The 17,177-nt window shown below is 51.0% G+C and overlaps 1 protein-coding gene across 2 annotated transcripts in view; it reads right to left on the reverse strand.

Annotated features, from left to right (window-relative positions):
* Positions 1-15,696, reverse strand: part of PDZRN3 (PDZ domain containing ring finger 3) — a 785,994-nt gene extending 770,298 nt beyond the window's left edge. For both annotated transcript variants that reach the window (XM_069643215.1, XM_069643214.1), the window contains exon 1: positions 14,002-15,696. In XM_069643215.1, the coding sequence (XP_069499316.1) occupies positions 14,002-14,715 (714 nt within the window). In that variant the 5' untranslated portion in view covers positions 14,716-15,696. The remainder of the gene's footprint in view (positions 1-14,001) is intronic.
* Positions 15,697-17,177: the final 1,481 nt, after the last annotated feature.

Consider the following 17,177-nt stretch of genomic DNA (forward strand, 5'->3'; position numbering starts at 1 on the left):
AGATCCAAGGCTCACCCAGCTTCATGGAGGCTTGAGAGGCAGCAATACTTAGGACCCCAGCCTCCATCAGGTCCTAAGGGGTCATGAGGGCCAGTGATTACAATTGTGGGAGTGGTTTCACAAGGGGTTCAAACCCCTCCAACTTCCCAAGGGGAGACATTAACGCAGTGCGCTGCATGGGGCTGTGAGGGAGTGCCAAGTCGAGAGAAGGGGTACCACAGGCTTTGTGGAGGTCACGAGGAGCGGTAGCATGCTGGTGGCCCAGGATGGCCATCGCCTCAATGGACACAGGCGGACAGCTGGACAGTGGACATTAGTGGATGTCCCTTCTGTGGAGGTTGTGATGGGCTGTCTGTTCCATGGGGCTGAGGTCATAAAAATCGGTCACTCCTCGGGGGTCATGAGTGGCCACCGGCTCAACACGTGCGACGTGCAGAAAAGGGTTCTTTACAGTTCAATCATGTCATCGCATCCACTTCACGATGGAGAACATTCTGGAATGTTCCTTACTAAGGCCTTATGTGTTTTTCTAGGATAAGGCAATGCAATGTTTGCATTTGGAGCTAGAAAGCACACACCTCACTGGTAAGTGAGAAAATGGGGTGTCACAAGGTCTGGTAAAGATCTGGGGCTACACTAATGTCAGGACTGGCAGGACTCGGGGCTAGCTAGCCTTTTGGTTGTAGACTCTGAGCTTCTATCCGGCGGCTACAACCAAAAGACCCGGGGCTATAGCACCCAGGCACCCTATAGCGACGCCTCTGTGTGAAAGTGCCATTTCTGCTTTTAAACTACAGACTGTAGGTGTTGCACTGAGATTCTGACATCCAGAGTCCAATGCCGGTGATGGCCTTCAGAAGGCGGACCACGAGTCCTGCTCCTTAAACCAATAGCTTTCACTTGTGTACAGGCGCGTTATAAATGCCATATCATATCACTAAAGACGTCCTCAACTGTGCATCCCCTGCTCTGATCAACCTTCTCGGGCGCTACAAGGCTGAACAGACTATGGCCCCGCCTCTTTCAACTTGGCGCTCGCGCACTACCCCATGCACCATGCCGGCATGCGACAGCAAGGCGCGCAGCGTGCTGGCGTGTGACATCAAAGCACGCAGCTTGCAGGTGTGCGACACCAAGGAGCGCAGCCTGCTGGTGTACAACACCAATGCGCGCAGCATGCTGGCGTGCGAGACCAAGGCGTGCAGCATCCTGCGACACCAAGGCACGCAGCCTGCTGGCGTGCAACACCAAGGCGTGCAGCATGCTGGCGTGCAACACCATGGCACGCAGCCTGCTGTCGTGTGACACCAAGGCGCGCAGCATGCTGGTGTGCAACACCAAGGCGCACAGCATTCTGCCGTGCAACACCAAGACACGCAGTCTGCCGGCGCGCGACACCAGGGCCCGCAGCATGCTGGCATGCGACACCAAGGCGTGCAGCCTGCTGGTGTGGGACACCTAGGCGCGCAGCCTGCCGGCGTGCGACACCAAGGCCCGCAGCATGCTGGCGTGCGACACCAAGGCGTGCAGCCTGCTGGTGTGGGACACCAAGGCGCGCAGTATGCTGGGGTATGACACCAAGGCGTGCAGCCTGCTGGTGTGGGACACCAAGGCTCACAGCGTGCTGGCGTACGACACCTAGGCACGCAGCCTGCTGGCGTGCGACACTGAGGCCCGCAGCATGCTGGCGTGCGACACCAAGGCGCGCAGCATGCTGGTGTGCAACACCAAGGCGCACAGCATTCTGGCGTGCAACACCAAGACACGCAGCCTGCCGGCGCGCGACACCAGGGCCCGCAGCATGCTGGCGTGCGACACCAAGGCGTGCAGCCTGCTGGTGTGGGACACCAAGGCGTGCAGTATGCTGGCGTGTGACACCAAGGCGTGCAGCCTGCTGGTGTGTGACACCAAGGCGCACAGCGTGCTGGCGTACGACACCTAGGCACGCAGCCTGCTGGCGTGCGACACCGAGGCCCGCAGCATGCTGGCGTGCGACACCAAGGCGTGCAGCCTGCTGGTGTGGGACACCAAGGCGCACAGCGGGCTGGCGTACGACACCAAGGCACGCAGCTGGCGTGGGCCACCAAGGCAGTCGGGCTCATGGAGTAGAGTAAAAATGGTGTGTGAAATGCATTGCGAAAAAAGTGTTTAATTTCTACTCTGCTGTTCCCTTAGTCTGTCTCGCCACCATAAACATACGCAAGCATGTTCCTCCCCATAAAACATGAGATTACAAAGGAATACGTTTTACACGCTGCCTGTCATGTGTCCTCAGTCAGCACTGCTTTCCCATCTACGATTGCACATCGGAGTGCAACTCCCTACATGTGCACAGAAGGGACCTTGTTAATCCTAAGTGCACGTTCAATGTGTGCACAGAATGAAAGAATGAAGGCACCGTCCAACCTTCAGAATGTGAGGGGCGGTGCAGGGGCCATTCTTTTGACAGGCAGCCTTGGGAATAGGGGCTGGGCATCCAAACGCCCACGGCTTTCCAGTGAACACACCCGTGGCACTGGACTTACAGTTAATGGAAAGCAGGCGCAAGTCAAGAGGAGAGATGCTGGGGAGCGCGAGGGGGTGATGGTTTATATAGCAATGACCTCATTTCTGTGAATTAATTTCCCTAACTCTCAGGAAAAACATTTCAACACGATGGGGAGTCCAACATGTGCACAGATGTAGTAGGCAAGGCCACCGTGCATCGCCTGCATAGTGAGGGAGAAAGTTGTGGCGCAGATTCACCAAACTGCACGCACGTTACTGTCGTCTTCCGACGTGCTCTCCTGACGAGCAAAGTAACCGTAACCACAGAGGGGCCGAACTTGCCAAAATGCTTGCCATGTAAATACACATGCATGCCCTCGCGAAGTCATGCAATGAAAAACAGAGTAGGGCCTTCTTGTGTCAGACAGTAGTGTGCTGTGTTACACATGACTGTCCTGGCTGAGTCATGCAATGTAAAGCAGCGTAGGACCTTATTTATTTATTTATTTATTTATTCACATTTGTTGAGCGAGCAACAGCCCAGAGTCATCGTGGCGCTGGTTACAGACATTTTACTTAGTTACAGACGAGATAAAACAATTGCAATCATATATACAGGCTGGTAGCAGGCACACAAGGGGTAAAATGAAGAGGAGGGTTTTGAGTTTTTTGAGGAAAGTGAAAAGGGAGTTTTCTGTTCTGATGTCAGTGAGGAGTGTGTTCCAGAGATTGGTGTCTATGTCTGGGAAACCTAGTCCTCGCGCTTTGGGTCTGTTGATGTCGGGGGTGTACAGAAGATTGGTATACTGTGTTCTGGTAGGTCTGGAGTGAGTGGGTTTGGATAACGTTTGTGCCAGATATGCCGGGGCTGTGCGTGAAAGGTGAGGGTGAGGGTTTTGAAGCTGATGCGTTCGTTGACAGGGAGCCAGTGGGTGCCTGTCTAGCCTGGGTGATGTGTTCTCTTTTGGGAAGGCTTAATGCTGCTCTGAGCACATTGTTCTGAGTGATTTGCAGTCTGTTTAGATTGTGTTTGGAGGTGCCTGCTAGGAGGGCATTGCAATAATCCAGTTTGGCTCCAATAGTGGCTCTGGCAATGGAGAGTCAGTTGGGCTTGGATAAGTATGGTTTGACTGCATTTATAAGTTTAGTAGTGTGTGCTGAGGCGGAGGTGATGGCGCTGACCTGTCTGGACATGGATAGTGTGGAGTCCAAGTATACGCCTGGGGTCTTTACAGATGTAGAAACAGGGATGATGGTGTTGTCAATAGTGAAGTTGGCGTACAATTTGTCTAGCTTGGCTATAGTAGTTCTTCGGCCTAAAATGATGATTTCGGTCTTATATCCAATTAGGCAGAGGCTGTTGGCTGCCATCCAGGCCTGGATGGTGGTGTATATTGAGTGTAGTGCTTGGGAACCTTTAGTGTAAGAGCCAGAGAGAGGTAAGAGTACTTGGGTATCATCAGCGTAGTTGGTATACGGGATACCCAAGACGTCAAGCTTGTCGAAGAGGGGCTTTGTAAACAGTTTGTAAAGAGTGGGTGCCGTGCACGGGCCCTGTGGGACTCCACAGTGAATGGTGGGGGGGGCAGCATGGGCTATGTCTGAGAATACTTTTATAGCCCTGCCCTCGAGGAAGGATGTAATCCACTGTTCAGCTTCTTTGGAGAAGTTGGCTGAGTGAGTAGGGTGTGATGTGAGTGTATTGTGATCTACAAGATCGAAGGTAACTGAGAGGTCTAGGAGTACATGAGGGCAGGCTTGCCTTTATCCATGATATGCGTGATTTGGTTTTTTAAGTCTACCACTGCTGTTTCCGTGCCATGACCTTTGCAAAATCCAGATTGTCTAGATCCAAGAATTTAATGGGTTTCAATGAAATGTTGGATTTGGCAATGGGCAGCTTTATCCAGGATCTTAAGGAGGAAAGGCACTGTGGTTATGGGTCGGTAGTTGTTGGGCTGTGTAGGGTCGAGGGTGATTTTTTTTAGAAGTGGACCTACCCATGCTTCTTTTAGGCTAGCAGGGATGATGGCGGTTCTGAAAGATACGTTAAGGAATGCTGTTATAAGTGGGACAAGGAGGTCTGCGCAGTCCTTTGTCAGTTTGGGTGGACAGATGTCTCCTTTACACATACAGGGTTTTAGGTTTTTGAGGATGTTAGTGACTTCTAGTACTGAAATGTCTCTAAATGTGAAAAGTGGTTTGGAATTGATTGGTGGTGGAGAGGGCTCCGGTTGTTTAAGCCTATAGGAGTGGGCTAGGGCTTTGTGGTGACCCTTAATTTTGCTTTGAAGGAGCTCTAATTTATTTAGCATGGCTGCTTGAATGCCTAAGCACCAGGCTTCGTCTTTAGAAATCTCATCTGGTGTATTAGGGGGAGATATGACTTTGTTGAAAATGGCAAAGATATCTTTAGTTTGCGATTTGGCATTAGTGGTGCGGCCATTGAAGGAATTGGCTTTGGCGTTGCTGATGGCATCTTTGTATAGTCGGGAGATTTGGTTAAAGCAATTTTTTGTGTCCTCGCTAGGGTGTGCTAGCCAGTTCTTTTTAGCCTCCTTTTTACGGGAGCGTAAGGACTGAAGTTCATTATTGAACCATGAGTTATTGTGTAGAGATTTTTTGCCTGTTTTGGGTTCAAGAGGAGCTATGGCATTAATGGCTTTGGAAAGAGCATCTTTGTAGGTGTCAGATAAGGCGTTTGGGTCGTTAGAGAAAGGTGGGGCTAATGCCGGGATGTTGAGGAGTGATCGAAGGCTGTCCTCTTTGATTTTTTTGGAGCTTCTTGCTAGTGTTGGTGGGGCAGGGGTGAGGAATTTGGTGTTAGAGGAGGTAGGTATGGTGAACTCGATGCAATTGTGATCGGTCCAGGCTAGCGGTGAGTTGGCGATGGTGGAGGTGAGGCAGTTATGGTCAGTGACCCAGTCGAGGGTGTGGCTTTGGTGTGTGTTGGGCCAGAGACCTTCTGTGTAAAACCTAGTTTGTTAAGTTACTTAGTGAGGGAGGTGGCAGCTTTATCTTTAGGGTCTTTAGACCCTAGGTTAAGGTCTCTGAGAAGTAGGATTTTAGTGGAGCCTTTGATGTTGTTGCTTAGTAGAGGCAGGAGGTGGCCTTTGAAGTCCAGTGGGAGGCCTGGAGGACGATATAGTACATGGATGTTGATTATGCTGTTGGGGGACAGAGTAAGCTTAGCAGATAGCATATCTGACTTGCTGTCCCAGGGGTGAGGGATGGGTCTGATGGTGAGGGTTTCTCTGGAGATGAGAGCAACCCCCCTCCTACGCGTGCTGGTCTGTCTTGCCTAACGATAGTATAGCCTGGTGGGAGTGCCATAGAAATGGATGGACCTGATGCTTCATGAAGCCAGGTTTCCGTGATAGGTCAAGGTTAAGGCTGTCTAGGAGATCATGAATTTCTAGGGCATGCGCTGTGAGTGAGCGGACATTCAAGAGGGCACATTCGAGGAGAAGTGTGAGTGTAATACTGGGCTTGGGGCTAGCACGGAGGCTAGCTGTTTCTGCGATGGTGGGGGGAGTGGGTCCACAGGGTGTCGGTAGTGATGGCATGCCTTGCCACAGGTTACCTGGTGAGAAGCTGTGCTGTGTCATGTTATGTGCTGGAGAACAGCAGTGCTGTGATAGGGCATGCCTTGCCACAGGTTATCTGATGAGGAGCTTTGCTGTGACATGCTAGGTCTTGTCATTGGTTACCTGGTGAGAAGCAGCACTGTGCTATGTAGATCTTGCCATGAGTTATCTGATGAGAAGTGGTGCTGTGCCATGTTATGACTTGTCATTGGTTACCTGGTGAGAATCAGTGCTGCGTCATGGTATGTGTTGGTGAGCAGCAGTGTTATGCCAAATTATGTCTTGTCATTTGTTATCTGGTGAGGAGCTCTGCTGTGACATGTCATGTCTTGTCATGGATTATCTGAGGAGAAGCAGTGCTGTGCCGTGTAATGTCTTGTTATGGGTTATCTGAGGACAAGCAGTGCTGTGCCGTGTAATGTTTTGTCATGGGTTATCTGAGGAGAAGCAGTGCTGTTCCATGTAATGTCTTGTCCTGGGTTATCTGAGTAGAAGCAGTGCTGTGGCGTGCCATGTCTTGTTATGGGTTATCTGTGTAGAAGCAGTGCTGTGCCATGTCATGTCTTGTCCTGGGTTATCTGAGTAGAAGCAGTGCTGTGCCGTGCCATGTCTTGTTATGGGTTATCTGAGGAGAAGCAGTGCTGTGCCATGTCATGTTCTAGTTATGGGCTCTCTGAGTAGAAGCTGTGCTGTGCCGTGCCATGTCTTGTTATGGGTGATCTGAGTGGAAGCAGTGCTGTGCCATGTCATGTCTTGTCCTGGGTTATCTGAGTAGAAGCAGTGCTGTGCCGTGCCATGTCTTGTTATGGGTTATCTGTGGAGAAGCAGTGCTGTGCCGTGTAATGTTTTGTCATGGGTTATCTGAGGAGAAGCAGTGCTGTTCCATGTAATGTCTTGTCCTGGGTTATCTGAGTAGAAGCAGTGCTGTGGCGTGCCATGTCTTGTTATGGGTTATCTGTGTAGAAGCAGTGCTGTGCCATGTGATGTCTTGTCCTGGGTTATCTGAGTAGAAGCAGTGCTGTGCGGTGCCATGTCTTGTTATGGGTTATCTGAGGAGAAGCAGTGCTGTGCCGTGTAATGTCTTGTCCTGGGTTATCTGAGTAGAAGCAGTGCTGTGCCATGTCATGTCTTGTTATGGGTTATCTGAGTAGAAGCAGTGCTGTGCCGTGTAATGTCTTGTGCTGGGTTATCTGAGGAGAAGCAGTGCTGTGCCATGTCATGCCTTGTTATGGGTTATCTGAATAGAAGCTGTGCAGCGCCTAGTCATGTCTTGTCGCGGGTTATCTGAGTAGAAGCAGTGCTGTGCCATGTAATGTCTTGTCATGGGTTATCTGAGTACAAGCAGTGCTGTGCCATGTCATGTCTTGTTATGGGTTATCTGAGTAGAAGCAGTGCTGTGCCATGTTATGTCTTGTTATGGGCTCTCTGAGTAGAAGCAGTGCTGTGCCATGTTATGTCTTGTTATGGGCTCTCTGAGTAGAAGCAGTGCTGTGCCATGTCAGGTCTTGTTATGGGCTATCTGAGGAGAAGCAGTGCTGTGCCGTGTAATGTCTTGTCCTGGGTTATCTGAGTAGAAGCAGTGCTGTGCCATGTTATGTCTTGTCCTGGGTTATCTGAGTAGAAGCAGTGCTGTGCCATATCATGTCTTGTCATGGGTTATCTGGGTAGAAGCAGTGCTGTGCCATGTTATGTCTTGTCCTGGGTTATCTGAGGAGAAGGAGTGCTGTGCCATGTCATGTCTTGTCATGGGTTATCTAAGGAGAAGCACTGCTGTGCCATGTCATGTCTTGTTAGGGATATCGGAGTAGAAACAGTGCTCTGCCATGTCATGTCTTGTCATGGGTTATATGAGGAGAAGCAGTGCTGTGCGTTGTCATGTATTGTCCTGGGTCTGTTGGTAAGAAGCAGTGCTGTGTCATGTCACGTCTTGTTATGGGTTATCTGAGTAGAAGCAGTGCAGCACCATTTAATGTTTTGTCCGGGGTTATCTGAAAAAAAGCAGTGCTGCGCCATGTCATGTGTTGTTCTGGGTTATCTGAGGAGAAGCAGTGCTGTGACATGTTTATTTGTTTGTTTGTTTGTTTTATTACTTGTATTGCGCACCAGACCCAGGGGTAACCGGGCGCATTTTATATGACAATTTACATCTTAGTTACAAAAACACATGGCAAAAAAAGAAACAAGAAATATACACAAAATATACAAAAAGGCAAGAATATTGATACACGTATTTACAGTCCTACTCAGACAGGCAGTAACTGCTAGGAAGTAGGTGTGTGCAAAAATGCAAAAGGTGGATGGACGTGCGGGATAGGTCCAAGCATGTCATGTCTTGTCATGGGTTATCTGAATAGAAGCCGTGCAGCACCTAGTCATGTCTTGTCATGGGTTAACTGAGGAGAAGCAGTGCTGTGCTAGGTTATGTCTTGTACTGGGTTATTTGGTAAGAAGCAGTGCTGCGCCATGTCATGTCTTGTCCTGGGTTAGTTGGTAAAAAGCAGTGCTGTGCATTGTCATGCCATCTCATGCTTTTTTTGGCGCAAATCTCTGCTGTGCCAAGTCATGTCTTGTCATAGGTTATCTGAGTAGAAGCAGTGCTGTGCCGTGTAATGTCTTGTCCTGGGTTATCTGAGGAGAAGCAGTGCTGTGCCATGTTATGCCTTGTCATGGTTTATCTGAGGAGAAGCAGTGCTGTGCCGTGTAATGTCTTGTCCGGGGTTATCTGAGTCGAAGCAGTGCTGTGCCATGTAATGTCTTGTGCTGGGTTATCTGAGGAGAAGCAGTGCTGTGCCATGTCATGTCTTGTTATGGGTTATCTGAATAGAAGCTGTGCAGCGCATAGTCATCTCTTGTCACGGTTATATGAGGAAAAGCAGTTCTGTGTCGTGTAATGTCTTGTCATGGGTTATCTGAGGAGAAGCAGTGCTGTGCCATGTCATGTCTTGTTAGGGTTATCTGAGGAGAAGCAGTGATGTACCATGTCATTTCTTGTTAGGGTTATCTGAGTAGAAGCAGTGCCGCGCCATATCATGTCCTATCATGGGTTAACTGGTGAGCCGCAGTGCTGTACCTTTTCATGTCTTGTCCTGGGTTCATTGGTAAGAAGCAGTGCTGTTCATTGTAATATCTTGTCCTGTGTCATCTGAGGAGAAGCAGTGCTGTGCCATGTCATGTCTTGTTATGGGTTATCTGAGGAGAAGCAGTGCTGTGCCATGTCATGTCTTGTTATGGGTTATCTGAATAGAAGCTGTGAAGCGCATAGTCATCTCTTGTCACGGGTTATATGAGGAAAAGCAGTTCTGTGTCGTGTAATGTCTTGTCATGGGTTATCTGAGGAGAAGCAGTGCTGTGCCATGTCATGTCTTGTTAGGGTTATCTGAGGAGAAGCAGTGCTGTGCCATGTCATGTCTTGTTAGGGTTATCTGAGTAGAAGCAGTGCCGCGCCATATCATGTCCTATCATGGGTTAACTGGTGAGCCGCAGTGCTGTACCTTTTCATGTCTTGTCCTGGGTTCATTGGTAAGAAGCAGTGCTGTGCATTGTAATGTCTTGTCATGTGTCATCTGAGGAGAAGCAGTGCTGTGCCATGTCATGTCTTGTTATGGGTTATCTGAGTAGAAGCAGTGCTGTGCCATGTCATGTCTTGTTAGGGATATCGGAGTAGAAGGAGTGCTGTGCCATGCCATGTCTTGTTATGGATATCGGAGTAGAAGGAGTGCTGTGCCATGTCATGTCTTGTTATCGTTTATCTGAGGATAAGCGGTGCTGTGCCATGTCATGCCTTGTTATGGGTTATATGAATAGAAGCCGTGCAACGCCTATTCATGTCTTGTCATGGGTTATCTGAGTAGAAGCAGTACTGTGCCATGTCATGTCTTGTTATGGGCTATCTGAGGAGTAGCAGTGTTGTGCCATGTCATGTCTTGTTAGGGATATCGGAGTAGAAGCAGTGCTCTGCCACGTCATGTCTTGTCATGGGTTATCTGAAAAAAAGCAGTGCTGTGCCATGTCATGTCTTGTTATGGGTTATCTGAGTAGAAGCAGTGCTGTGCTATATTATGTCTTGTACTGGGTTATTTGGTAAGAAGCAGTGCTGCGCCATGTCATGTCTTGTCCTGGGTTAGTTGGTAAGAAGCAGTGCTGTGCCATGTCATGCCATCTCATGTTTTTTTTGGCCCAAATCTCTGTTGTGCCAAGTCATGTCTTGTCATAGGTTATCTGAGTAGAAGCAATGATGTGCCATGTCATGTCTTGTCCTGGGTTAGTTGGTAAGAAGCAGTGCTGCGCCATGTCATGTCTTGTTATGGTTTATCTGAGGAGAAGTTGTACTGTGCCGTGTAATGTCTTGTCCGGGGTTATCTGAGGAGAAGCAGTGCTGTGCCATGTCATGTCTTGTTATGGGTTATCTGAGTAGAAGCAGTGCTGTGCCGTGTAATGTCTTGTCATGGGTTATCTGAGTAGAAGCAGTGCTGTGGCATGTCATGCCTTGTTATGGGTTATCTGTGTAGAAGCAGTGCTGTGCCATGTCATGTCTTGTTATGGGTTATCTGAGGAGAAGCAGTGCTGTGCCGTGTAATGTCTTGTCCTGGGTTATCTGAGGAGAAGCAGGTCTGTGCCGTGTAATGTCTTGTCCTGGGTTATCTGAGTAGAAGCAGTGTTGTGCCATTTCATGTCTTGTTAGGGTTATCTGAGTAGAAGCAGTGCTGTGCCATATCATGTCCTATCATGGGTTAACTGGTGAGCCGCAGTGCGGTGCCTTGTCATGTCTTATCCTGGGTTCATTGGTAAGAAGCAGTGCTGTGCCATGTAATGTCTTATCCTGGGTTATCTGAGGAGAAGCAGTGCTGTGCCGTGTAATGTCTTGCCCTGGGTTATCCGAGTAGAAGCAGTGTTGTGCCATGTCATGTCTTGTTAGGGTTATATGAGTAGAAGCAGTACTGCGCCATATCATGTCCTATCATGGGTTAACTGGTGAGCCGCAGTGCGGTGCCTTGTCATGTCTTGTCCTGGGTTCATTGGTAAGAAGCAGTGCTGTGCCATATAATGTCTTGTCCTGGGTTATCTGAGTAGAAGCAGTGCTGTGCCGTGTCATGTCTTGTAGGGTTATCTGAGTAGAAGCAGTGCTGCGCCATATCATGTCCTATCATGGGTTAACTGGTGAGCCGCAGTACAGTGCCTTGTCATGTCTTGTCCTGGTTTCATTGGTAAGAAGCAGTGCTGTGCCATGTCATGTTTTGTTATGGGCTCTCTGAGTAGAAGCAGTGCTGTGCCATGTCATGTCTTGTCCTAGGTTATGTAATTAGAAGCAGTGCTGTGCCATGTCATGTTTTATCATGAGTTATATGAGGAGAAGCAGTGCTGTGCCATGCAATGTCTTGTCATAGGTTATCTGAGGAGAAGCAGTGCTGTGCCATGTCATGTCTTGTTATGGGCTCTCTGAGTAGAAGCAGTGCTGTGCCATGTCATGTCTTGTCCTGGGTTATCTGAGTAGTAGCAGTGCTGTGCCATGTCATGTCTTATCATGGGTTATATGAGGAGAAGCAGTGCTGTGCTATGCAATGTCTTGTCATGGGTTATCTGAGGAGAAGCAGTGCTGTGTCATGTAATGTCTTGTTAGGGTTATCTAAGTAGAAGCAGTGCTGACCCATATCATGTTTTGTCATGGGTTAACTGGTGAGCCGCAGTGCTGTGTCTTATCATGTCTTGTCCTGGGTTAGTTGGTAAGAAGCAGTGCTGTGCCGTGTAATGTCTTGTCCTGGGTTATCTGAAGAGAAGCAGTCCTGCGCCAAGTCATGTCTTCTCATGGGTTATCTGAGTAGAAGCAGTGCTGTGCCATGTCATGTCATGTTATGGGTTATCTGAGGAGAAGCAGTGCTGTGCCGTATAATGTCTTGTCCTGGGTTATCTGAAGAGAAGCAGTGCTGCGCCAAGTCAAGTCTTGCATGGGTTATCTGACTAGAAGCGGTGCTGTGCTGTGCCATGTCATGTCTTGTCATGGGTTATCTGAGGAGAACCAGTGCTGTGCCGTGTAATGTCTTGTCCTGGGTTATCTGAAGATAAGCAGTGCTGCGCCAAGTCATGTCTTGTCATGGGTTATCTGAGTAGAAGCAGTGCTGTGCCATGTCATGTCTTGTCCTGGGTTATCTGACGAGAAGCCGTGCTGTGCCATGTAATGTCTTGTCATGGGTTATCTGAGGAGAAGCAGTGTTGCGCCATGTCATGTCTTGTCATGGGTTATTTGAGTAGAAGCAGTGCTGTGCCATGTCATGTCTTGTTATGGGTTATCTGAGGAGAAGATGTGTTGTGCCATGTAATGTCTTGTCCTGGGTTATCTGAAGAGAAGCAGTGCTCTGCCATCTCATGTCTTGTCATGGATTATTTGGTAAGAAGCAGTGCTGTGCCTTGTCATGTCTTGTCCTGGGTTATCTGAGTAGAAGCAGTGCTGCGCCATGTCATGCCATCTCATAGGTGTTTGGCGAGAATCTCTGCTGTGCCTAGTCATGTCTTGCCATGGGCTACGTGGTGAGAAGCAACACTGTGCCATGTCATGTATGAATTAGTAAATTGGATTCAGTTGCCTGCCATTGTATGTAACTGATGATTTATGAACCAGGGTCCAATGAGGTCGAGGCTGTGCCATCTTCTGCCACCGAATTAGCTAAGAAAGATGAAGGCCTATGTGTTGTCATATATGATTTATAAGCCACCCTTCGATTCAGTGACATGTTATTTATTACATGTCACATGTAATTATACTAGACTGGTGTATAATTGAGTCTTATGGGTGGGACCTTCTGTCTGTTTCACCAGCTCTCGTCCTCAAGGGGTGCTGGTGGTTGAAACCTCACATACGTGGAGGGCGGGGGCCAAGGCCGCTGTTGCAGCATATATGTTCATATATGTCAGAAGCCTTTTTCGGAGGCACAATGACCACTGAGGTCTGGTCTGGGTGTTTCATAGGCGGCTGTGTTGTATGCATGTCATGTGCTTTCAAGTTGTAGTCAAGGGTGCTGGGCATGACATCTTTCCGTGCCAGGGTGGTGTGAAGGTGCGGTGCCAGTGTGGGGGGGGGGCGGCAGCTTGGTAGGTTGGTGAGGAGATGCAGCGAGGTGCTGCCCCGGAACCCTGCACTGGTGCGCAATAAACGACACTGAATACGTCAATTGCAGAATAGGGAACAGTCGTCAATTTCAAACTGTTCTAATGATCAATAGTGCAACACATGGATAGCGTGTACCCGACTACCCGTTACCACAGCATGTCAGTGCTGTCTTGCCACTGTGCTCGGGTGGGGTGCGGCGTGTGGTTGGCTATGTCAGTTGCTAATGCAAGGGGGTGTAGGCTGCAAGCTGGCACCATTCCATGAATGGCCGAGCGGCATTTCGGCTGCAGTATTTTGATTCATTATCCAGGATTTTCTGAGGTCAAGTCATGCCTCGCTCCCAGGAAGTCAGGTTTCTAATGGAATACATTGGCACACATGAACATGTCATGTTAGTTCATGTCATGTCATGTCCGATTCATTATAGCAGAGCCCTCAACTGTAGACAGTTTCCCTAAAGCATGGGGAATACCCATGTGCCCCTGCTTGCGTGGCTACCAATAGAATACAGCTGAGTCCCACGAAAAATTAAACCAGCTCTCACATATCACTGACATAGCAGTCATCCATGCGCGTGAACACTGTGCGCTGCATGCTTTCAAATGTTTCACCAGTGCAAATCACTCAATTCCAATTACTGTTGACACGCATTGTATTTACAGACTACGGCATTCATCCATTGCAGCGCTTCAAATCCATTACAATGGCAGAAGGCGCACTAGGGACGACGATAACTGGGCACTGAGGAGCACAGAATGCCGGCCCATGGTATAGTATGTCTTATAGCCATGCCAGGTGTGGTGTGCCATGCCGGGGGCTGCTTACCTTGCAGGGCGAGGCCAGGTTGCGGGTCAGCGAGTCGAGGCGCTGGCTGTACTCGGTAAACCTCTTCTGGTAGCGCAGCGCCGTCATCTGCAGCTCGTTCTGCAGGGCGCAGAGGCGCGACAGCAGCGACTGCTCCCGCTTGCCCGCACGCAGCGCCTGCCTCTTCAGCTGGCCCTCCAGCCCCAGCACGCGGGCCTGCAGGGCGGCGCTGTGCGTCTGCAGGGCCGCGGTGCAGCGGTGGGCGCCCAGCCTGCGCTCGTGGTGGGTCAGCTCCAGGCCGCAGCCCTGCTGGCACCGCCCGGCCGGCCGCTGCTCGCAGGCGTCCCGCATGTGGGCCTCCACGTCCCGCAGGCTCAGCACCTGCCCGCATCCCGCGTGGCGGCACGCGGCCGGGGCATAGTCGCAGGCCTCCAGGTGCTCGGCCAGGTTCTGCAGCTTGACTATGTGCCCGCACCCGCGTGCCCGATGCTCGCACTTGATGTCCAGCTTCTGGATGAGGCTCTTGAGGGGCAGGACATGGTTCAGCTCCTTGGCAGAGAGGCGCTGGCACTTTACGGGGCAACTGCCTTGCTGCACCACCCAGGGCAGGACGCAGCCCGCGCAGAAGACGTGGCCGCATGGGGTAGTCAGGGGGTCCTCCAAGACCCGGTTGCACAGGTTGCACTTGAGATCAGGGTCCACCTCCCCGCTGAAGCGCTCCAACTCAAAGCCCATGGTGGGCGGCGCGCGGGTCGGTGGCACTCACTGCTCCTGCAGTGGGCAGAGCCAGGGCCAGCAGCTTACACCATTCTTGCCAAGCTCATCCAGGGGGGGGGCTGCAGCTGCCCGCGGGATAGCGCTGCGAACCAGAAGTGGCGCTCCGTCCTCAGACAGCCTCTAGCTTCTCCTTGAATAGCGCTGCGAATTGCTGCCCCGATAGCGCCTCACCATGCTCCTTCTCCACAAACTGTTGCCATTGCACCGCCAGTCGATAGAGCTGTCGCTTTGATGGGAGCTAAGACTGCAGTCTGGGATGTCTCCTCTAGTGCCCCCTAAAGCTGCTGAACATCTAGCGCCAAGAGCTATTCCTGAGATAGCGACTGCTCATCCAATGGTGCCAAGAGCTGCTTCATTGCTAGCGCCTGGACATGCCCCTACACTCAGGCATGCAATAGCTCCTGGAAGTGCTCCCCTGCTAGCGCCTAGATCTGCTCCTCCTATAGCTCCTGGGAGTGATCCCCTGCTAGCGCCTAGAACAGTTCGTCTGATAACTCCTGGACGTGCCCCCCTACTAGCGCCTAGAACTGCTCGTCCGATAGCTGCTGGAAGCGCTCCCCTGCTTGCTGCTGGAAGGCTGTTCCCACTTGTAGTGCCTGTGAGCTGCATGGATTGAGTCGCTGTCCTTCTGTGCGTCGCAGCACTCCCTGGTCTGTGTGCGGCAGGGATAGTGCTGTTACAGCTCTTGTGAGCAGCGGCACGGCGCTGTCCCTCTCGCAGCGCTTGTGAGCAGCGGGGCCGGAGCTGCCCCTTCCTTCGTCTGTGAGCAGCAGGGCCGGAGCTGCCCCTCCCGTGAGCAGCAGGGCAGCCCCTTCCTTCGTCTGTGAGCAGCGGGGCCGGGGCTGCTCCTCTCCCAGTGCCTGTGAGCCCGAGACTGTGGCTCTGGCGAGCGCCTTGCACTTCCCAGGACACACTCTGGAGGGATCGGGTACCGCATTCTCGGTAGAGCAGGCTCACTCGCTTTCTGCTGAGCACTTCTCGAGCACATGGGCCATCCTTCTCTGAGCCCTGTGAAGGGAAGGAAGGGAGTGTTGCATAGCACCTTTAATGCACACTGAAATGCCTCTAGGCGCTCTGAGGGTCTGCGATAGAGGGCTTAGAGCGAGGGCCTGCCTTCACCAACACACACTTTCAATCCCCCACCCCCTCCGATCTGCAGCGTGCACATGGCGTGCATAGACAAGAACATTGGGATTTCATGAGCGCTACAATGGTTTTTTAAAACAAAACAAGCACTTTTGTGAAGTGCCTAGAAGTAGTCCCAGGAGCATTTAAGACACCTATTCCGACCGACACACGCTGTGCAGAAACCTTAGGGACCGTTGGTGGGAGAAGCAGCAGCGCGATGCACGCAGGCATGAGACTGCCTCACTGTACACCACAGGTATACCTCCCTCACATACATCAGGCGGACAGCCTCACTATGCACCACAGGTATACCTCCCTCACATACATCAGGCGGACAGCCTCACTATGCACCACAGGTATACCTCCCTCACATACATCAGGCGGACTGCCTCACTGTGCACCACAGGTATACCTCCCTCACATACATCAGGCGGACTGCCTCACTGTGCATCACATGTATACCTCCCTCACATACATCAGGCAGACTGCCTCACTGTGCACCACAGGTATACCCCCCTAACATACATCAGGCGGACTGCCTCACTGTGCATCACATGTATACCTCCCTCACATACATCAGGCTGACTGCCTCACTGTGCAGCACAGATACATCTCCCTCACATACATCAGGCTGACTGCCTCACTGTGCGCCACAGGTATTCCACCATCCCATGCATCAGGCTGACTGCCTCACTCTGCACCACAGGTATACCTCCCTCACATACATCAGGCGGACTGCCTCACTGTGCACCACAGGTATACCTCCCTCACATACATCAGGCGGACTGCCTCACTGTGCACCACAGGTATACCTCCCTAACATACATCAGGCGGACTGCCCCACTGTGCACCACAGGTATACCTCCGTAACATACATCAGGCGGATGGCCTCACTGTGCACCACAGGTATACCTCCCTCACATACATCAGGCGGACTGCCTCACTGTGCACCACAGATATACCTCCCTCACATACATCAGGCGGACTGCCTCACTGTGCACCACAGGTATACCTCCCTAACATACATCAGGCGGACGGCCCCACTGTGCACCACAGATATACCTCCCTCACATACATCAGGTGGATTGCCTCACTGTGCACCACAGGTATACCTCCCTCACATACATCAGGCGGACTGCCTCACTGTGCACCACATGTATACCTCCCTCACATACATCAGGCGGACTGCCTCACTGTGCACCACAGGTATACCTCCCTCACATACATCAGGCAGACTGCCTCACTGTGTACCACAGGTATACCTCGCTAACATACATCAGGCGGACTGCCCC

The sequence above is a fragment of the Ambystoma mexicanum genome, chromosome 2p (assembly GCF_040938575.1).
Source record: "Ambystoma mexicanum isolate Mex_15411 chromosome 2p, UKY_AmexF1_1, whole genome shotgun sequence".
NCBI classification, from domain to species: Eukaryota; Metazoa; Chordata; class Amphibia; order Caudata; family Ambystomatidae; genus Ambystoma; species Ambystoma mexicanum.